General features: G+C 45.2%; 1 protein-coding gene across 1 annotated transcript in view; it reads left to right on the plus strand.

Moving 5' to 3' along the window:
- Positions 1-23,364, plus strand: part of OC90 (otoconin 90) — a 36,626-nt gene that overhangs the window by 6,792 nt on the left and 6,470 nt on the right. Inside the window, exons 2-11 of the mRNA XM_060202387.1 lie at positions 1,884-1,949; positions 4,141-4,197; positions 6,921-7,095; positions 8,914-9,026; positions 9,764-9,892; positions 10,062-10,103; positions 13,104-13,154; positions 13,997-14,041; positions 16,945-16,998; positions 22,444-22,560. Coding sequence (XP_060058370.1) covers positions 1,884-1,949; positions 4,141-4,197; positions 6,921-7,095; positions 8,914-9,026; positions 9,764-9,892; positions 10,062-10,103; positions 13,104-13,154; positions 13,997-14,041; positions 16,945-16,998; positions 22,444-22,560 — 849 coding nt within the window. The remainder of the gene's footprint in view (positions 1-1,883; positions 1,950-4,140; positions 4,198-6,920; positions 7,096-8,913; positions 9,027-9,763; positions 9,893-10,061; positions 10,104-13,103; positions 13,155-13,996; positions 14,042-16,944; positions 16,999-22,443; positions 22,561-23,364) is intronic.

Genomic DNA, 23,364 nt, shown 5'->3' on the forward strand with positions numbered 1-23,364 from the left:
GGTCTTAGAAGCAGAATTTAGAAGCAGACCAACACTCCTCCTCCTTTTCCTCTCCTCTTCCTCCTTTTAAAATAATTTCCTCCAATAGAAGAATGACTGGTATCTCTTTAAAACTCAGAAAATGCAGAGAAAGTCACAACTCCAGTAAGCTTGTTTCCTGAAGAAAATTATTTTGTAAGAATTACACAGTAGTTTTAGAAATACATAAAATCCTAATGCTTCACCATAGAACTTCTGAGCTATAACCAAGTATTTATGTATAGGCTAAATCATTCTTGAGTCATTAGGAAACCACATCTGAAGACCTACCACCTAAAAACTCCTCTCTCTTCTCCTTCCCCCCTTACAGACACTCTTTTGTTTTAATTATTAGTGATTAATAATGACCAATAAGACTATGGGATGAGGGGTATAATTCATACAATACTCACCACCACAGTGCCATATTCCATTCCCTCCACTGGAAGCTTTCCTATTCTTTATCCCTCTGTGAGTATGGACCAAGATCTCTATGGGGCACAGAAGGCAGGAGTTCTAGCTTCTGTAATTGCTTCTCCACTGGACATGAACATTGACAGATGACTCTATTTTTCCCTAGTAGGACAGGGCTATGGGGAGGTGGGGTTCCAGGACCCATTGGTGAGGTCGTCTGCCCAGGGAAGTCAGGATGGCGTCATGCTAGCACTTTTCAACTTCTGTCTATGAGTGAGATCATCCCATATTATTCTTTCTCTGTCTGACTTATCTCACTTAACAAGCTTCATCTAAGATGAAGTGAAGAAAGTGAAATCACCGTTTTTAATTATGTAGACAAAGAGAAATTGAGAGGGGAGGAGGAGACAGAGAGGGAGAGAGACCGCAGCCCTGCTTCACCACTCATGAAGCCTTTCCCCTGCAGGTGGAGACCAAGGGGCTTGAACCTGGGTCCTTGTGCACAGTAATGGGAGGACTTAACCAGGTGCACCACTACCACCTGGCCCTGGGATGAAAGTTTTAGTTGTGGTCAACTACTGCACATTCCTGGACTCAACACTGAGGAGGTGGGGGGGATTTGAAGTGTGTGTGTGTGTGGGTGGGGGACACAGCGGGGACCCAGTGCAGGAAAGTGGAGGAAGACTCCAGTAGGTGGTAGGAATGGTGCACAGACACCTATCACAGGAACAAAAGAAATCATACTCCTCTGACAAGTGTCTTGTAAATCATTATTTCCTCTGGAGAATCTGGGCAACAGTGACTGTATGTGAGTCCAGTCCTGTTAGATCAGATCAGAGGGAAGGCGTTAAGAATCAAAATAATTACTGAGCCCGCATACCAGACAAATTTGATGCTAATAGTCTATGGAAACCCCTGACCTGTATTATAGACACTTTGGGGGAATGAGGTCTTTTTCATGTCTTCAGTTATTGAATTACTGAAGAAACTCCTGGGACTGGGTGGTGGCGCACTTAGCTGAATGCAAACATTACAGTGTTAAAGGACCCAGGTTCACACCCTGGCTCCCCACCTGCCTGAGTGGTGAAGCACTGTTGCAGGTCTCTCTCTCCCCCCTTTTCCTTCCCGGTTCCTCTCTGTCTCTATCCAAAATAAAATCAATCAGTCCTTTAAGAAAGAAAAAAGAAACTGCAGACGTGTAATCTAAATGCCAATAGTATATTATACATGGGTAGCAACAGCTTCCAAGGAGTTCTCCAGGATCTTGGTCCCCAAGCAGAGACCACTCTGGAGGTCACTACTGGTATCAGCCTAACCTTCCTTTCTTTCTGTTCAACAGCTGCCAAGGAACTGCTCAGTGTTTATGTGCATTCCAGAGCTTCCTGGCTGCCCTCACCTGGTGTTCACACAACAAAGTGCTTCTTCTAACTCTTCTCTCTCCTTTGGTACAGGGGGCCATGCTCTGGACACACCACAGCTTCCAAAACAGCTACTTCCGGGACTCTCAGAAGACATCAGTAAGTATTCCTTGAACCTTTCTTAGATCTCACTGGGTCTGAATTTGTGCAGGATAGCGACAGAGAAAATAATGGTTTCTGAATAGGCACTCATCTCTGCTCAGGTGTTTGTAGGCAAAAGGACTCGGGTACTGCAGAAGCCTTTATCACACGGTCTCCCCTGATGCCTCAGCACTAGTCTCTCCAATGATATCTCCTAGGAGTGCTATAAAACTCCCATAAAAAGACAAAGATTGGCTGAAAGGGGAAACTAGGAGAAGGAAGTAAACGGACCAGTCATGAGGGTGATAGGGTAACTTTAATCTAGCTTCAGATGGGGCTCTGAGATTCCTAGAAGACAGTGCAAAAGAGACATACACTGTACTAAATGCAAGGACCCTCTCAAGGATCCAGATTCAAGCCCTACCTGCAGGGGGGAAGAAGAAGTTACACAAATGGAGAAGCAGGTCTGCTGGCGTCTCTATTTCTTGCTTCCTATCTCCAATAGGATGGGGGGAAAATGGCCAGGAGGAGCAGTGGATTTGTAGTGCTGGCACTGAGCTCCAGTGATAACCTTGGAGGGAAAAAAAAAAAAAAAAAAAAAAAAGAAGGAAAAAAGAAAGAAAGAAAGGGGTTTCCACTATTGCTTTCCCAAAGAGGGATTTCTGGGATTTTCCAAGTGGGTATTGCTAAAGAGCATTATACATAGCGAGTTCACTGAGTTAAGGATTTGCTTCCCAGCTTTCAGAGAAATGATCTGAGTTAACTTAATTATTATTATTTTTACCAAAGTGCTCGCTGATCCATTCTGGTGGATGGTGATGCGGGAGACTGAACCTGGGACTTTGGTGCTTCAGGCATGAGAGTCTCTGCATAACCATTATGCTATCTGCCCCCCCCCCTTAATTTAATTATTCATGCCCGAGGCTATGCAAACAAAAGATCAGTCACAAGCTCACCTAAAGCTCTAGTGACTTCTCTACAAGTAGCATAATCTCCAAGGGACCAGTGCCCACCCCAAAGCTTTTTCAATAGATATTTACACTCTAAATCAGAGTTGGCCCTGAGAAGTAGTAAGTATGGAAACTTAGAAGGCCATGGTAGTCACTCCTTCTGCTCCTGTAGCCCTGGAGACGATCTTCAGCAGTCGAGGAGCATATGGGCACACTCTGGACCTCAGCAGACCTCAAGACTCAAGTCCCATGAGAGTCAGTGTGTTAATAACAGCAGCACTGGTATAATGTCCAAGATGGAATTCAGGTCCATTAGCCAGCCGGATTCCTTCCGGCTCTGGGTGGGGCTCACAGGTCAATGCCCTCAGGTAATTCAGTCATCCAGATGCTGGACATGGGAGGGGCCTACAGTTCAGTGATTTAGGTTCATTAGCCAAACATTTTAGCAATGGATCCTGCCCACAGGTGATTAATTCATGCAAATTAGCTAACCACTTTCTAGGGATGGGCAGGCCGACAGCTGAATTAAATTTGCCAATTATTCAGCCAGATTGGAGGGAAGGGGAATGGGTGGGTCCCACAGTTGAATAATTCAGGCAAATTAACCAGCCAAATTCCAGTATGGGTGGGGCTCACAGGCAAATTCATCAAGCAAATTAGCCAGCTACTTTCCAGGGATGGACAATATAGAGACAAATATATATATATATATATATATATATATATATATATATATATATATATATATATATATATTGTCTCAGATGCCCAGAAGGGACATGCTAGTTGTAGGAGCTATCACGTGATGAGTTCCCACTAGGTATTCATAGTTTGTTCATAGTTTCTGTTCCTTCTGGTCCAGATACACTGTGTCATCCCAAGTATTTTTTGTTTTGTAATCTTCTTCTTCTAGCGTTTGCCCTTCTTCCGTAGTCAGTTAAATGGCTTTGAAAGTGACTGGGATCCATGTGGATTCAGTCGGCTAGGAAGGATTGTCAGTTTCCCCAATGAATGGGTACTCACGGGATGCTCCACGAGAAGGTCGCAAAACTATCACCTGGCAACACAGCACGAATGATATTGTATCATGGTTTGTGGTAACTTACGTTACTAGAAAGTTAGCCCAATGTCAGGTCTGTCCTTGGAGAACTGGGGTAACTTATTCCTCGACCTGGGCTTGAGCAAGGAAGAGGGAAGTCAGATACCTTCTCTAACTTACTTACTTACTTACTTATTATTATTATTTTTGGTTCACCTAGATATCACATTCTTCAATGGGGTGTTTAAAAATGTCGAGAGTGTGGCTGAAATTTTTGGTAAGTTAAAGGTGAAATTCCCTAAGTGTCATGGCATAGAGAATATGTGCGTGGAGGAAAGCTTTCGAACTGTCTCCAGGGCCTTGGTCTAAGCTTTGCAAATTCCCATGGATTTCCCGGCAACCTTCTAAAGAGATGTGAACCTGTGAACCGTTTCTGCTAAGAATAGAGGTACTTCTTGGGGGCCGGATGGTGGCACACCTAGTTGAGCGCACCTGTTACAGTGCACAAGGACCCAGCTTCAAGCCCCTGGTCCCCACCTGTGGGAGGAGAGCTTCACAGGTGGTTAATCTGTGCTGCGGATGTCTGTCTCTCTTTCTCACTCTCCCTCTTAATTTCTGGCTGTCTCTATCCGGTAAATAGATAATAAAAAATAAAATAAATGAATAGAGGTATTTCTTATAGCACTGCAAGCCAGAGAGTTACTGGGTTACCTCGTAGTCCTCACTTCATATGCACTGGCCACAGTCTGGCCAGTCTGGGAAAAGCATGCTAGTGAGAAAAGCTTCCCTTTGAGCCTAATGCTTAGCACCTGTATATCAAATAGTCCCATGTTCTCTCCTTAATTAATTAGTGTACATTAATTTTTACGAGTCTCTAAAGATGTTCAGAATTTCATTTGTCAGTTACCTATCCGCTATGTGACTTTTAAGCTGAAACACATCAGTATTTCTATCATTGATTCCTGAGTACCAGCCCCCAAGTAAAATTACAAGATTTCATCATCATAAAGACTATTTGTAAATGTTTTATTTGTCTGTTAGTGAAAGACAGATGCCAAGAGAAAGATATGCCGAGACAGACCATACCACAGCTCAGTTCTGGCAAGTGGTGGTGCTGGAGATCGAACCTGGGAAATTAGAGCTTCAGAGCATCAGTGTCTTTTGCAGAATCATTATGCTACCTCCTCAGCCAAGCATAAAGAGTCTTACATTGACATTGAGTTGGACGTTGATATACATAAGACTGCACTGAAAATATGACAAAGAGTGGGCGTCTTATAAATTTCACAATGAATTACATGTTTGTGTAAGGAAGCATACATACAAAGGTTTAAAAATCATTTATTAATTGATTGATTGGTGGTATGATTTTTAATGTACTTTTATGAAAACAGCAACTGGTACCAATTTTTTTCCCTCCTGGGTTATCACTGGGGCTCAGTGCCAGCATTACAAATTCACTGCTCCTGGAGGCCGTTTTTTTCCTTTTATATAACTGTTTACCCCATGGATCTGACCTATGGCCCACACCTATTCATATTTAGCGCAGGAGCCTGTGTCAGTCTGAGCTCATGTCCTTGGTCACAGCTGGGAACATTCTAGGCTGCACTCATGTCAGGACCCGTCTTCCTGAAGGGGCAGAGCAGGCTGACCAGCCTCCCTTCAGAGAGTGGGGCAATGCCTACCACTGGTGCTCTACAGTGAGGGCAAGGTCCTAGAGAAACACACAAGAGGGCTTGTGATGAAGTTCCTGAGGGAGATGACCAGTGATGGTGGAGGGAGGGATCTACCAGAGGTCTCTGGCCTTCAGTTTCTTGACCTGTGAGCAGGAGGCAGCAGACAGCAGCTGCCTCCAGGGTTAGCATGAGGTGCATAGGATAGCAGGCCAAGTCATGGCTTCCGAAGCATGGCCCTATTAGCCTTAACCACTGAATCATTTAGAACATAGGGCACAGTTTCTAGCCCTGTGTATACCATTTCTTCCTTGTATTGATCTATTACCCTCTAATTCGAGGACTGTACTATTTGAGATTCATTCAGCAAGTTAGCAGTGACTTAAATAAGGAAGTCACTAGTCATCTCTCACCGGTCATCTGGAGGCAGCAGAATGTGTACTGTGACACAACACAAGTGTCAGAGGCCCAGACGTTTCATTTTACTTTCTTCTACTGCTTTCGTGGGCAGATTTCTTTCTTAGCATTACACTTGGGACCTCATGGATACAGGGTTGTTGCCCACGTTCCAGCCATAACATTTTCACTCATATTCAAGGAAGTAGAAACATATAGATCACAAATGTATTCCTATTTTTTCTTTAATATTACTAGTTTTCTGTCATTTATTATTTTTTTTCTGCCTACTGGGTTATTGCTAGGGCTCAGTGCCCCACTATGAATCTGCATCTTCACGAGGCCTTTTTCTTTCCCCCCTCATTTTTTCAATAGGATAGAAAGACAGAGAGAAATTGAGAGAGGAAGGGGGAAGGGGGGGGGCTTGCAGACCTGCTTCACCGCTAATGAAGTGTCCCCACTGCAGGTGGGGACTGGCGGCTCAAGCCTGGGTCCCTGCACTTAGTAAGGTGTAAGCAAGGGAAGTAAGGTCCTTAACTAGGTGCATCACCTCCCAGTCTCCTATTTAATTCTTTACTAAGAGATCTTTTCTCAAAAGCCTCTAAAAAATAACCGGTCTCTTTGACCAGACGTGAGTCATTTTCTCTACCCCAAATCAACTGCTACAGCAAACCTGGAAAGAAGACTCATCGTCCTTGAATACTCTTTTTCGTTGGTAAGGAAGAAGGGATAAATCGTTATTAGGTGGGCAACCGACAGAGACTATGGCTTATAAGCCTGAGTCTCGTTCAATGTCTGGAACAGTCCTGACTACACAGTAGGTCTCCAGCAGGTGGTTAAGGTACCAGCAGTCCCAGCTGTAGGAGGCATGGAAGGTGGACTTCTTACTGGACTGTAGCTTCTAGTGCCCATCTGTTCTTCCTTTCCACAGATTGCCTGGGTTCCCACTTCACCTGGCTGCAGGCCGTGTTCACGAACTTCCCTGCTCTGCTCCAGTTTGTGAATGGGATGAAGTGTGTGGCTGGCCTCTGCCCCCGAGACTTTGATGACTATGGTTGTGCCTGCAGGTTTGAGATGGAAGGGCTGCCCTTGGATGAGCCTGACAGGTAAGAAAGACCATCTGTTGGGCTCCTGGAGGTCTTGGCTGGCGCTTGGGCAAAGCACAGACATGAAAAGCTCCCTAGGAGGTGTCTTCGTTCTGCAGGAGGATGGTACTGTTATCTGTGAGAGTACCCTCTTAGGGCTAAGTCTAGAGTGTGTTTCATGTTAAGTAGGCAGAGCTTCATTTGAGTGTTTCTCGAAGTTTGAGTTTCCTCAGTCAGAACCACCCTGATGCTTAGAAAATTGAGATTCTAGAGGCTCATTTCAGACCTACTAATTTAGAATGTGTTCACACAGAACTTCTATTTCTGAATTTTTTAAACAAGTTCTCTATGTGACTTTTCAGCATCATACAATTAGAGAATCATATTTGTATTCAAGGTAGTCCTGGCCACAAGGAGTAAAACATGGGATGGTTTTCTGTTTAATACAGAACAAATGCACAACAAATGCCCATAATATTTTAATACTGCTCTTAATATCAAAGAACACCATTCCTTCATGGAAGTGGTCAGTGTTCAGTGGGGAATAGAAAGTCAACCAAGTGCCAGTATGGATGCATTCCCTTTTTTATACAAAGGAAGTGCAAATCAAAAGAGGATGGTAGCTTTTAGCTGCTGCATAGGCCGTAGAATTCAGAATCCTAGAAGTGTCCAGTGTTACCCAGGGTGTGGCAAACAGCTCCTGGAATCTAGAGTCAGTTAGGGCCCATCTGGTAGCAGCTATCAGACTTCTTCTAATGACATTTAACTTATGACAGTATTTCTAACTGTCTATCCAATATGAGCTCTGTGACCTGTAACTTTTTTTTTTCATTCTTTCTTCATTTGTAGAGTGGAGGTGATCAGGGCCAGGCAATGGTGCACCTGGTTGAGCGCACACATTACACAGTGTGCAAGGACCCGGGTTCAAGCTGCCGGTCCCCACCTGCAGGAGGAAAGCTTCACAAGTGGTGAAGCAGGGCTGTGGGTGTCTCTGTGTGTTTATTTCCTTTTCTTCATCTCCCCTTCCCTCTCAATTTCTCTGTCTCTATCCAATAATACATGAGTAAACATATATTTAAAAAAACAAAGTGGAGATGATAATAATGTTCACCTCATAGAATGAATATCTAGGATTAATTGATCACATCTCCCTGATAATTGCACTCGTTGAGTGTTTGCCTCCTGGATGGATTTGTAGAGAAATTTTTTGAGTTCCAAAAACTTTTTATGAGTTAGGTAGTGAGAAATACAGTAGCTTTTCTGAGGTTCTTAGCTGCCTATACAGTTTTCTTCTCCAATTGATGTCCACTGATTTTCTATGTGCCGTGCGAGACCCTCTTCACTGCTGCGCTTAGGATCAGCCTCGCCCTGTGACCACCCTGGACCGTGTGTCAGTCTCAACCTACGTAAAGTCTCAGGATTATATTGTGGAATCTAATTTCAGTACTGTTTGTGTATGTGCACGTGTGTGTGTGTGCGCGCACGCGCGCTCGTACCAAGTATCAGAAACAAGTACTGCTACTAAATGTCAAGAGAGAAAACAATCTGGGGGGCAGGTGGTGGGGCACCTGGTTGAGCACACATGTTAAAATGTGAAAGGACCCAGGATTGAGGCCCCAGGCCCCACCTGCAGGGGAAAAGCATCACAAGTGGTGAAGCCGTGCTGTTGGTATCTATCTTTCTCCCTCCCTATCACCCATTTCCCCCTCAATTTCTGGCTGCTTCTATCCAATAAATAAAGGTAATTTGAAAAAAAGAAAAAGAAAAGAGAACCCTGTGGGCCCCCTGCCTGTCTCCCGGTACTAGGCCTGCTCTCGTCCTCATCCCCCTCCTGTACAGCTGCTGCTTCCAGCACCGCAGGTGCTACGAGGAGGCTGCTGAGAGGGACTGTCTCCAAGACCCCACCAAACTCAGCACCAATATCAACTGTGTCAGCAAGAAGATCACATGTGGTGAGAATCCTCAAAGTGTCGCCCAGCGCTGGGCTGAGAAGGGACAGTTCAGGACCCCCAGAGCTGGACCAAGTCACGAGCTCTCAGGGTCCTGTAATGATCGCCACCTCTGATGATCATCCTCTATCCATAAAACCTGACAAGGGCAGAGGGCCACAGCTGTGTTTTGTAGTGGAGTAAATGCCCAATACTGTTTTAGATTGAAACAAGGATTGATCAAAATCTTGTTTTTATGAGTACATTTTATACTTCTAGCAACTCCGTTGACTTGGAAAGGCAGATTGTTTGCCATTCTTGTCTTGTGTGACCTTTGAGAAATTGCTTACTTCCTCGGAAACTCAAAATGGGGAGGAGGAATCTTGCTTCAGAGGGTTGTAAGGAACATGAAGCAGTGCTTAAAGATGAAATTGATACAGAGAGACTATTCAACTATATATTATCCTAATCTGGGAAACAAAGGATCGTGCCAGCTGAGGAAGTGGAGTAGACATGGCAGATGTGTTCAGATTCTTCTATAGAACCAACAGGATTGCCTGGTGGTTTGGGTGTGAGTGAGGAGGAAAGAAGTGGCCATGGGTCCTGGGTGAAGCCTGTATAACTGAGGAGATGGCCAGATGTAAATGAGATGAAGAAATCTTCAAGAAAGGTGGAGTGTTGACAGGGTTGTGAAGTTTGACATTATGTCTTGAGATACCAAGTGGGACATTCCAAACCTTTTCTGCTCTTGTTCTGTGCAGAATCCAAGGACCCTTGTGAGCGTTTGCTGTGTACCTGTGACAAGGCTGCCATAGAGTGCTTGGCTAAGTCCAGCATCAATTCTTCTTTGAACCTCCTAGACACCTCCTTCTGTCTGTCTCAGCCTCCAGGTAGGAAGATCGGGCCCCAATACTAGTGGTGGGGTTAGTGCTTTGGGGCAGGAACTACCTACCTTGGGTGGAGTCTTTGCCTTGTATTTTTAGATACCCAATCTAGGACCTTCTACCATTTCACCAAACCAGTGATTTAAACAGAATTTCCGATGAATTTTATTCTCAGAGACAACTAGCAAGAAAGAACTGACAACTCTTCTGCCTAGAGGTAAGACTTTTGAGGAAGAAGAATCATTTACATTTTTCTCTTTATTTCACTTTTTATTGGGGGGTTAATGGTTTACAGTACAGTTGTTAGCATATGGGTACAATTTCTCATCTCACCAATAAAGTCGTCTACAAAACATTCTACCGTCAATTAGGTCTATCATTGTGTACTGGCCTTAAAGCATCCCCAGCCTCCTTTCTGCCCTCCTTCCCCAGAGTTCTTTGCTTTGGTTCAATACACCAAACCCAGTTCAAGTTTTATTTGGTGTTTTCCCTTTCTATTCTTATTTCTTATGTTCCGTGCATGAGTAAGATCATCCCAAATTCATCTTTTTCTTTCTGGCTTATCTCACTTAACGGGATTCCTTTAAGCTCCATCCAAGATAAGGTGAAGAAGGTGAATTCATCATTCCTAATAACTGAGTATTATTCCATTGTGTATTTACACAACTTTCTCAGTCACTTATCTATTGTTGGACAACTAGGTTCTTATTAGGACCACATGGGCCTAGCTTCAGTTGTGAATCATGTAGCAAAGGACCTTTAGATGATCTAGCCGTTGTGTGAATGCCATGGAGTCTAATTACACAGACCTAGACGGTAACACCCATTACAAACCTAGACAGTGCAGCCCTATGTGCAATCCACTGTTGACCCAAAATTGACCAAGTGGCATAGGGTTGAACTGATGTATAGACTCCATCTGACCTGCCTCCCAGAAGTCGGGTGACTCGGAACTAGAGCTGATGAGGAGACACTGAGCCTCGAGTAGCCCTAGGGCAATGGCAGTCCTTGTTCTGTAGACAGATGTGAAAAGAATCCAACTAGGATTACATTCTGTGAGTTCTGCCTCTCTCCTTAGGGCCAGAACCTTACACTGTGTGCCCAGGGCATGTTTTAGTGCTCAGACTAAGTAAGGTCCTTGCTGGTCTATGAAACCCTGCCAGCTCAGACCTCCCAGCCTCCTCTCTCTGCCCTCCTTCCTCTTCCCAGCATGCCATCTAGATCCTGCAGTCAAAGGCATAGCCTTGGCCCAGATGACGACTCTTCAAAACAGAGGCTTTTCCCATGTCTTTGTTTTTTTCTTTTGGGACAATGCAGGATCTTCACAACTATCTACTGAATTCCTGCTCTAGAACATGTACCATATATATATGGAGAAAGAGAGAGAGAGAGAGAGTTTTTCATCTATATTTCATTATTTTCTTCTTATTATTATTTGCCTCCTGGGTTATCGCTGGGGCTCAGTGTCTGTACTACAAATCCACTGCTCCTGGTGGCCTTATTTATTTATTTATTTGGATAGGACAGAGGGAAATTGAGAAAGAATGAGGACATGGAGAGGGGGGAGAGATTAGATACCTGCCAACCTGCTTCACCACTTGTGAAGCGACCCCCCTGCAGGTGGGGAGCTGAGATTCCAACTGGGATCCTTGTGTGGGTACTTGCGCTTTGTGCTATGTGCACTTAACCCGGTGTGTCACGGCTTGACAACCCCCACCCCCACCCCGTCTTCCATTCTTTGCTCACAAACTTTGCAGTGAACTTTAGCTTGCAGCCCTAGGGGGACCTAGAGATGGAAGTTCATGGTGCATCTGAGTGAATCATCAGCAGAAAGGTGGGACCTTTCCTGAGGCCGGAGAGACTCAGGGTCCTGCAGTTTGGTGTTAAAGGGGATCGAGGTGGAGCATTGTGCGTGTGTGTGTGCGTACACGCATGAATGTGCACCTGTGTGTGCGTGTCGCATCCCTCCATGTCTTCTAAGCTCAGAGCACCGCCCCCCCCCCCAAGATATGTGGCATGGGGTCAACTCCCTTGAGCTGCTGCCATTGTGTTTCTAGCTTGTCTTTTCTTTCTTTTTTTTTTCAATATTTATTTACTCCCTTTTGTTGCCCTTGTTGTTGTTATTGATGTTGCTGTTGTTGAATAGGACAGAGAGAAATGGGGAGAGGAGGGGAATACATAGAGGGGGAGATAAAGACAGACACCTGCAGACCTGCTTCACCGCTTGTAAAGTGACGCCCCTGCAGGTGGGGAGCCAGGGATTCGAACTGCGATCTTTATGCCGGTTCTTGCGCTTTGCAACACGTGCACTTAACCTGCCATTGTATTTTCTATGTATTTATTTTGTGGTCATCACTGGAGCTTCACCATACTGGGCCAACTTCTTCTGATGGGAGAGAGAGAGAGAGAGAGAGAGAGAGAGAGAGAGAGAGAGAGAGAGAGAGAGAGAGAGGAAGAGAATGAGTCTATGTCTCTGTAGCTTTCTCCAATGTGGTGAGGACTGGGCAGGGCTTGAACTTAGGTCATGTACATTACAAAGTGAATGCACTATCCAGGCAGTCTATCTCTCTTGCCAAACTTTTGCCAACGTTTCAGGCAGAGGTCTGTTGGGCTCCAGATACCATCTTTAAGAGTCATGTTCAGCAGGGAAGCAATTATAGAGGCCAGACCTTCCACCTTCTGCAAACCCCATAATGACCCTGGGTCCATACTCCCAGAGAGATAAAGCATAGGAAAGCTATCAGGGGAGAGGGGGTGGGATACAGAATTCTGGTGGTGGGGATTGTGTGGAGTTGTACCCCTCTTATCATAGGGTCTTGTCATCATTTCCATTTCATAAATAAAAATTATAAAAAATAAAGAGTTATAGCCTCTGGTCCTTGCAGTATTTCATTGCTTTCAGCCCAGTAGTTTGCACCTCCACTGGAGTCCCTGTGGCCAGGCTACCTCCTTGTTGGGCATCCTGATGTTCTTAGAAGCAGAAGAGAGTAAAGAAATTTGAGAGTTTGCCAAAGAACATTGGCTACCTAAGTATTTTGCCTTCTCCACATTTCTTTGCATAGAAAAGTTCTCTTTCTTGGCTACACCTTTTCAGCCCCTCTTCACTAGGACCAGCCCAGCCCAGCCCAGCCTATGCTTCCTGGAGAGCCCTGGCCCTTGGTGTTAGCTCTACATTCCATCACTCACTGACTGGTGGGGGAGGGCTTTCTTTCTCTAGTGGTTCCCATGGAGCCAACGGACACCAGCTTGCTGGCCCTCTCAGGAGAAGGTGAGCATGGAGATTGGTATGTGAGCCAAATTCCAGTGTCTCCACTAAACCATCTACCTACTGGCATTGGCTCCTGTAAAAAAAAAAAAAAAAAAAAAAAAAAGCCTTCCAAAGTCACTTCCAGTTCCCCATGATCCCCAAGTCACTTCCCTTCTTAGTTTTCCCCCACATTCCTTCCCCTACTTCCATCAAATGGACACAGGAAATACAGGACACCCAGCTTCAAACATCTGATGCTGAATTTTAGATGAAAACTAAATAACTTTTTGGGGCCAGATGGTGGTGCCCCTCATGGAGTGCACATGTTAGAATGTGCAAGGACCTGGGTTCTTTCTTTCCTCCCTTCGCCTCATCTGGGTTCTAACTGGGTTTTGTTTATATGCCTGCACTACTCTACTGTCCTTTTTTTTTTTTGATAGAGGGAGAGAGAAAGGAGAAAGAGAAAGAAGAAGGAGGAGGAGGGGGAGGGAGGAGAAGGAGAAATGACATCTGCAGCTTTACTCAACTGCTTCTGAAACTCCCACCCCCAGGCACTGGCCCTTCTGCAGGGTGGCGCGTGTGCTCTGCTAGGCGTACCACCACCTGTCTCCCAGACTCCTTACTAAACAGCTTTCTCCCTTGGATTCTTATAAGACTGGGAGAGTAATGACCCTTCTCCCAAGGAAGTCATTTGCTTGTTTCTGTGGGAGCACATGCCGGTAACACCTTGTCCACTAAGTTGCTACCTAATTCCAAGCACAATCTGTTCAGACAGACCCATTCTCCCTCCTCAGTCCCTCACCCCCAAGACCCGTATTATTGAGCTGGTTGAGTAACCGAAGTTGACTGGGTTCTTCTCACAGATGCGGAGACCATCACTGAAAAACTGACCACACTCTCCAGGACAAGTAAGCTGAGGGGACTTTGGAGGAAGACAACATGGAGAAGTGCCATCTAAATATTGTACTAATTATGTCACAGGACCCAAAAGAAATACTATTACAGTCATTTGCAACTATGCAGGAGATAGGTTGGGAGGGGGTGAAAAGCTCTAGGTCCTTGTCCAAGCAGCCAGGTGGGTTGATCTGTAACTCTACATCTAAGCCTCACGACTTGACTTCTCTCCATCATTTAATCAATTCTCAAAGAACAACCCTTTGCTCAAAAATGTCTAGGTCAGAATATAGTCCGAAACCTTAACTGAACCTTAACCCCTGTGCTTGTGGTGTTCAGCTTTCTTAGTAAATATACTGGGCAAACGCTAGAAGAAGAAGTAAATATACATATATGGAGATGGTAAGAACGACTATTTCATTTTCTTTACTTTATTATTGGATAGAGGTAGAGAGAAATTGAGAGGGGAAGGGGAGAGATACAGAAACACCGGCAGCCCTGCTTCACCTCTCATGAAGCTATCCCCCTGCAGGTGGGGACCAAAGGCTTGGACCTGGGTCCTTGTGCACTGTGATTAGTGTGAGCACTTAACCAGGTGCACCACCACCTGGCCCTAGGTAGTGACTAGTCCTCCTCGTTGCTAGAATGCAGAACTACACCAATGACTCCTCGGTTAACAGGCAGTGACAATGTTGGGGATTTGTCCTCTGATTTATCCCTCTCTGATTTCTCTGTCACTTTTATTTTATAGATAAAAGAAGGAACTCCAGGTCACTTGCCCAGGGCAGTAGAGTATAATATCCCTTTAGTTCTGAACCTATACATTTTGTCTATGATGTGAACCATCTGCCTTATTTTTTTAAAGATTAAAAATTTTTTTTATATTTATTTATTTATTCCCTTTTGTTGCCCTTGTTGTTTTATTGTTGTAGTTATTATTGATGTCACTGTTGTTGGATAAGACAGAGAAAAATGGAGAGAGGCAGGGAAGACAGAGAGGAGGAGAGAAAGACAGACACCTGCAGACCTGCTTTACCACCTGTGAAGGGACTCCCCTGCAGGTGGGAAGCAGGGGCTCGAACTGGGATCCTTATGCCAGTCCTTGCGCTTTTGCACCACGTGCACTTAACCCACTGCACTACTGCCCGTCTCCCCACCTGCCTTATTTTATCTCATTGTTTATTATTTTATTTCTGTTGCCACTAGGGTCATCTCTGGGGCTTGGTGCCCACATTAAGAATACATTGCTCCTGGAGTCAGTATTTTTCCTTTTTTGCCTCCAGGGTTGTCGCTGAGGATTGGTGCCAGCACTTCTTCTTCTAGCATTTGCCCTTCTTCCGTAGCCAGTCACCAGCATCAGGTTGAGCCTGATGTAAAGTTTCGAGACCTCCTTTGAATCTGGAGAGGTGGCAGTCGTTGACTATGTGGGTCATAGTCTGTCTGGAGCCGCAGGGGCAGTTTGGGTCGTCTCTGGCTCCCCAGCGATGGAACATAGCGGCGCACCAGCCATGGCCTGTTCGATAGCGATTGAGGAGGGCCCAATCATAACGTGCTAGGTCCAAGCCGGGTTGACGCTTGCAGGGGTCTGTGATGAGGTGTTTGTTCTTTACCTCAGCTGACTGCCAACTCTGTTTCCAAGAGTCTGGAACAGAGAAGTTCAGTGTAGGTGTAGGGGACCAGATTGGATGATGAGACGTCAAGCGTTGGACAGGGTGGGCGAAGATATCCGTGTGTATTGGCAGGTCCGGTCGAGCGTAGACGTGGGAAATGAACTTAGATGATGCCGCATCCCGATGAATGTCTGGCAGGGCGATGTTGCTAAGAACTGGCAGCCATAGAACCGGGGTGGAACGGATGGTTCCAGAAATTATCCTCATGGAGGAATATCATTTGGAATCGACCAAGTGGACATGGGGGCTACGGAACCATACTGGGGCACAGTATTCTGCAGTGGAATAGCATAATGCCAGAGATGATGATCATAGTGTGGAAGCGCTCGCGCCCCATGAGGAGCTGGCCAGTCTTGCAGTGATGTGATTCCTCGCGCCCACCTTTGCTGCAGTTTTTATGAGATGTTCGTGAAATGACAGGGTGCGATCGAGAGTAAAGCCAAGACAGACTGGCTGGGCTTCATGCCGGATTCTCGTATCGCCAAGCTGCACATTAAGCTCACGCGAGGCCGAGGCATGGTGTAGATGGAAAACAGATGATACCGTTTTTGCAGTGCTAGGGATTAGTCGCCATTTTTTACAGTAATCAGATATCAGAGACATGTCTTTCGTGAATGTTTCCTCGAGGATGTTGAACTTGGATGCCTGAGTTGCACAGCAGATGTCATTGGCGTAGCTGAACTTCCTTGAAGAAGTTTCTGGGAGGTCATTGATGTAAATATTAAATAGCGTAGGAGCCAGAACAGAGCCCTGTTCTACAAGTCCACTACTCCTGGAGGCCATTTTTTTTTCCATTTTATTGGATAGAACAGAGAGAAACTGAGAAAGGAGGGAAGGTAGAGAAAAAGCGTGGGGAGAGGGAAAGAGAGAGTCACCTGAAGACCTGCTTCACAATTTGTGGCTCAAACCCGGATCCTTGTGTGGGCCCTTATGCTTGGCACTATGTGCGCTTAACCTGATGCACCACTACCCCCCCATTTCATTTCCCTTCACGTATATATTTGTTCAAACTCTGAAGAAGTTTGCCGTCCCAAAGTATTGCGGCAGTCACTCCCTTCCAGCCTGCTAAGTTGCAGCTGCATTTCCAGTGAGTCTTTTTGGCTCAGCTGTGACGCTATCTCCCCTGGGAGGTAAGAACGGGCAAAGGGAAAGTCCTCACCTCCCAGTGGGATGAGAGCAGCTTGTGGAAACCGAGGTGGGACACACTGGGGTTGATGCTTTTCTTGTCTCGTTTCTTTTAGGGACAGAAGCAGATCAGGAAAGAAAAGGCACAGAAGCCCTTAGAATCACACCCCCTCCAGGTAAGCGTGCACTCGCTCTCTCTCTCTCTTTCTCTCTCTCGGCATCATCTATATTCTTGTCTCCTCAAGAGAAAGTCATGTGTGTTCCAAAGGAGTCTTGAGAAAAGATGCCAAGACCCCAAATGGAAGAAATCAATGGATTCAATTTCCATTTACTTTCACCTGCCAAAACAACAACAACTACAACAACAACAAAAGTAGATAAATACAATTCAAAGATAGACCATTAAAGAAAACTTCCCTGATAGAGATATAAAATACAAAACATGGCAATATCCTACTTAACTCATCTCTAATTCTTCCTTTTAAGACACTCACTTTTAAGATTTGAAGATACATACTGTGGTTTCTCCCCCACCCAAGGTGTATCTGTGAATATGCAGATCAGAGATTTGATTCCTCTTGGCAGTCATGGTTTTGTAGCCTGCACTGGGTCTTTTAATATAGTCATAAATTGTCCTGCCATGACATATTTTTCTTTAACATCATATATATAATATATATGATATATATAACATATATATCATATATATGTATAATATTTATTTATTTGTTGGATAGAGACAGCCAGAAATCGAGAGGGAAAGGGGTGATAGAGAGGAAGAGAGAGTAGCCCTGCTTCAACACTCACAAAGCTTTCCCCCAGCAGGTGGGGACTGGGAAGTTTGAACCCAGGTCCTTGCGCACTGTAACATGTGTGCTCAACCAGGTGCACCACCACCTGGCCCCACATTATATGTTTTTAAAAATATATTTATTTATTCCCTTTTGTTGCCCTTGTTGCTTTTTTGTTGTAGTTATTATTGTTGTCATTGTTGGACAGGGCAGAGAGAAATGGAGAGAGGAGGGGAAGACAGAGAGGAGGAAAGACAGACACCTACAGACCTGCTTCACCACCTGTGAAGTGACTCCCCTGCAGGTGGGGAGCCAGGGGCTCGAACTGGGATCCTTATGCCGGCCCTTGTATTTTGTGCCATGTGCGCTTAACTTGCTGCGCTATCGCCCGACTCCCCATTATATGTTTTTTAGTAACACTACTGTAGCTTCTAGCATGGCAGGCTACAATTGATTTAACCAAATTATCACATTTGTTGCAATCAATAATAAATATATACTTTCTTTGTGGTCATCTACTTCTGATTAATTTGTCAGAGGACTAAATGCCTAGAAGTTGAATTACTAAGTAAATAGTATAATAATATTAGGGCCAAATCACCCGAGAGTAAAAATGAACTGATTCACATTCATGTGCAAATAACAATAGGTAAGAGTAGAGAGTTATATTTGAAAACATACAATCAAATAACAACAGTAAAAATCCTCTACCCATAACAGAAAAAGGCAGCACTTTTTCTCCAACCAATAACTAGATAAATAAAATAAAGAAGGAAACTAGTAATTTTAGTATCTGAGCTGAGCTGGCATCCCTCTCTGGGGCCTTTTGGCTATGCTGGACCGACTTCCTAAGTCATAACTGTGGTGGGTGATGAGTGTCATAGCTGAGTGTATTGAGTCATGGGCTGAGGTTGCCCTGAATGCTCTGTAACCTTCCCAGGGATATGAGGGGCAAGACACAGCCTCCAGTTAATTTATTTTCCCAAATGGGTGACTGGTCTCCACAGGGTGATTGATATCAAGGACTCTTATCTGAGTGGTTAACAAATTCAGTCAGCATCGAGAATGTTGAGAGTTCTTCCGTGGGGGAACCTAGGTTTCTAGCAATGAATGGATTCCACAGGAAAGAGACGTGGGGCTTTTGGGAGCTCTGTCAGTGGAAGAACTTTCTTTTTTTTATTTATAAAAAGGAACCATTGACAAAACCATAGGATAAGAGGGGTACAACATCACACACTTCCCACCAACGGAACTCTGTATCTCATCCCCTCCCTTGATAGCTTTCCTATTCTTTAACCCTCTGGGAGTATGGACCCAAGATCTGTGTGGGATGCAGAAGGTGGAAGGTCTGACTTCTGTAATTGTTTCCCCGCTGAACATGGGTGTTGACTGGTAGATCCATACTCCCAGCCTGTCTCTCTCATTCCCTAGTAGGGTGGGTCTCTGGGGAAGCGGAGCTCCAGGACGCATTGGTGGGGCTGTCTGTCCAGGGAAGTCTGGTTGGCATCATGCTGGCATCTGTAATGTGGTGGCAGAAAAGAGAGTTAACATACAAAGCCAAACAAATTGTTGAACAATCATGGACCTAAAGTCTGGAATAGTGCAGATAAAGTGTTGGGGGTGTCCTCCATTTTGTAGATAGCTAGTAGGTATATTTTAGTTATATTGCAAAGGGCCTGTGGCTATACTAGTGGGGTTTTTTGTTTTTTATTTATTTTTTTTGCCTGAGCCTAAAATCTGATATGCAGGTAGATCCTAATTATTGTCTAGGGAGATGATGTCATGGCTGGCAGAAGGACCAGAAAGCTAAATCAGGGAAGAGAGTAGCTCCCAAATATGGGAAAGGTGTATAAATATTGTTGAATGTAAACCCCATCGATTTGATGTGATCTGGGGCCCATAATTAGCTTAGGAGCCTGTGTGACCTCTGCATCCCTGTAGATCTGAGCTCACATTCTGTGGTCACGAGTAGGAACATTCCAAGCTGCCCCAATATCGACCCATCTTCCTCAGGTGTAGTAGCATAGAGTGTGTTGTCCATCCTCCCTTCGGAGGATGGAACATTCTCACTGGTAGAACTTTCTACTGGGACAGTTTCTAATCCTGGATATATAGAATGGCATTTCACATTCACTGGGAAATTCTAACAGCTATTATTGACTGTTGTTGACCTAAGCATTTAGCCAATGCAAGTATCACTCATACACTTCTACAAATAAAATAGTTTAAGACTGAGAGAAGCAAAGTCAGCTACCTAAAGTTAAGCATCCCCTATATGACAGGGTCAAAATTTACATGCAGATTTCATTACCTCAGAAATCACTCTTTCTGCACTACACCGACTGTCTGGCGTTTGCCAAGGTATTTGTTAAAGGTGGCAAGTTGAAGTTTGCTTAGGTTTCTGTAGGGGAGAAAATAAGGCTCCAGAAAGGGGGGGGGTGGTACACCTGGTTAACTTTTTTTAAATAAGATTTAAAAAAAATTATTATCTTTACTTATTGGATAGAGACAGCCAGAAATTGAGAGGGAAGGAGGAGATAGAGAGAGAGAGAGACAAAGAGACACCTGCAGCCCTGCTTCACCAATTGCAAAGCTTTCATCCTCAGGTGGGGACCGGGGGGCTCGATCCCGAGTCCCTGAGCACCTGTAACATGTGTGCTCAACCAGGTGCACCACCACCCGGTCCCAGCACACCTGGTGAAGCACACACAGTACGAAGCATAAGGATCTGGGTTTGAGACCTGATTCTCACCTGCAGGGGGGTCGCTCCACAGGCGGTGAAGCAGGTCTGCAGGTGTCTGTCTTTCTCTCCCCCTCTCTGTCTTCCCCTCCTCTCTCCATTTCTCTCTGTCCTATCCAACAATGACAGCAATAACATCAATAATAATAACAATGATAAACAACACGGGCAACAGAAGGTAAGAAATAGCCTTAGGAGCAGTGGATTCACAGTGTAGGCTCTGAGCCCCAGTAGTAATGCTGGAGGCAAAAAAAAAAAAAAAAAAAAAGGAGAAAATGGCCGCCAGGAGCAGTGGATTCCCAGTGTCAGCACTGAGCCCCAGCAGCGACAGCCCTGGAGGAACAAACAAAAACATGAGAAACTGAACCTTGAGCCTAAGACCTGAGTCCCCAACCTCACTCTGTGCAGAAATCATTTTATTTATTTATTTATGTATGTATGTATGTATGTATGTATGTATTTATATTGTTCAGAGTCAGAGAGAAATTGAGAGGGGGGAGATAGAGAGGGAAAGAGACAGAGACAGGGGAGGGGGAGATAGAGAGGGAAAGAGACAGAGAGACAGAGAGCCCCTCCCCTCTCAATTTTTATCTGACTCTACACAATAATAAATAAGGGGCCAGGTGGTGGCACACTGGTTAAGCACGCACATTACAGCGCACAAGGACCAGGGTTCAAATCCCTGGTCCCCACCTGCAGGGGGAAAGCTTCACAAGTGGTGAGGCAGGGCTGCAGGGGTCTCTCTGTCTCTTTCCTCTATCTCTCCCTCCCTTCTCAATTCCTGTCCCTAATCATAAAGAATAAATAAATAATAAAAGAATCTTTAAAATAAATAAATACAAAGTTAATGTGCTTTTACTTATTTTCACAAAATGTTTCCTTAGACTGAGGATGCAGCAGGGCCCGTAAAACTCTGCTTCTACTCCGTGGAATCCTCACAGTCGGAGACAGAGCCCAGCTGGATGAAATAAGCCAGTGTAGCAAGTCTGAGAACCGACTGCGAGTCAGGCAGGCAGACACCGGCCTTTCCTTACTCAGTGCTCTGGGGAATAAGCCTGCGCCACACCAGCTAGACTGGTGCTTTAGCCTGTGCACTGGGGACTTCTTTGCCTCTAGCTAAGACTGCAGGTTGCAATGACAGACCCAACAGCAGAGAGAGCAGCTGCCTGTGTAGGGAGTAGGGCTGGGTGGCCAGTCTTCCCGGTCCCAGGAAGGAGCCCTCAGGTCAGTCTGAATACAATGAAAAGCACTAGTGGGTTGGGGACCGTGAATTTCTGTAAGACCAGTTTCTCTGCCGTTATTGTGTCTCTGTCCTGTAAGCACTCGAGGAGTCTTCACTGCTGGTGCCTGTGAGTAAACACACACACAGGCTCGAGCAGCTGAATACTAGTTTTGTCCACAAGATACCATCCAGATGTGCTAGTTTGTGTGTGTGTGTACATATGTGTATATATCTGTATATGTGTGTGTCTATATGTACGTGTGTATGTATGTGTATATGTGTGTATATGTTATGTGTGTCTATATGTGTGCATGTATGTGTGTATATGTGTATGTGTGTAGATGTGTGTGCAGGTGTGTGTGTGTGTCCAGGGTTATCGCTGGGGCTCGGTACCAGCACTACAAATCCACTGCTCCTGGAGGCCATTTTTTCCCCATTTTATTAAATAGGACAGAAATAAACTAAAAGAGGAGGTGGAAACAGAGAGGGAGAGAGACACATGCAGACCTGCTTCAACACTACTGAAGAGTGTGCCCTCCACTTCTGCAGGTGGTTGGGTCAGGGCTCGAACCTAGGCCTTCTGTCCGCCCTTGCGCTTAGTATTATATGCACTTAACTGGGTGTGCCACCACCCAGCCTCTGCAAACTCCTTTAGCTTTAAGGCTAGCTTAAGAAAATTAGAAAAGTTCTTATTTGATAGCTGTCAGTTTCTGAGACTCTGCCTTTGGGGCTCACACCCAGTTGAGGAAACTCTCCAGATATTCTCTCCGGAAATATCTTGCCTGCAGTTTACTCTCAGCATGCGTCCATCTTAACATTTCCTCCTCACCGCCTGCTGCCTGTACACCCTAAAGCTGCGTGTTTTTAGGGTCCGCTGAGATTGGTACCACAGCTGAAGGTGTGACCACTGTACCCATATACGTCAAGCCTCTGGGGTTGGCTGCGTCGTCTGTGCAAAGCGGCGCCCAGGAGACGACTAGGAAAGGTGCGTGGAAGTAAGGAGTCACGTCTGTATCCTCCCCCCGCTGTGGGGAATCTTCAGCTAGGTGTTAATGAAGCTCCTTTGGTCACTGTTAGCACTGTGACTGTCTCCTGCGGTGGCCATTAGAAGGTGCCCCCTTCGGTGAGCACGTTGGGGCTTAGAGGAACATTGCTTTTCTGGAACATCTCAGCTGCTGGGGGGAAAAAAAAAAAAGTCCACTGCTGGAGTACTCTCACTATTCTTACTGGCTCGGAGGGCCAGGCCTCTGCACTGCCCAGTCCCTGGTTTGTTGGAAAGAAAAAGACACTTGGGCTTTCATCACCTTCCTTCTTCCCCCCACTCTTGAATTTGATTAGCGATTTAATATTGATTTACAAAGTTAAATGTCAACAGGGGGTGTAATTCCACACTGTTCCCACCACCAGTTCAGACCCCAGTCCCTCCGTTATGGGTTGACTATCATTTCTACAGCCACCTGTCTGTATTTGTATAGCTTTTCCCTTTTATTTTTATTTTTGAGGCCCCATCTTCTTTTCCTTTCCAAGCTTCACATGACTATATCCAAATGTCCCTCTCCTTTTCCTCTTCTCTCTGCGGTTCCTGATGGAGCTGGAATTCAGAGCCCTCCTCTACTATTCCTCTTATCACTTCCCCCCTCTGGGAGTATGGAGCAAAATTCTTTATAGGGTACAGAAGGTGGAAGGTCTGGCTTCTATAATTGCTTTTCCACTGGACATGGATGTTGGCAGGTGGATCCACACCTCCAGCCTGTTTCTATCTTTCCCGAGTGGGCAGGGCTCTGGGGAG

The sequence above is a fragment of the Erinaceus europaeus genome, chromosome 1 (genome assembly GCF_950295315.1).
Source record: "Erinaceus europaeus chromosome 1, mEriEur2.1, whole genome shotgun sequence".
Lineage (NCBI taxonomy): Eukaryota > Metazoa > Chordata > Mammalia > Eulipotyphla > Erinaceidae > Erinaceus > Erinaceus europaeus.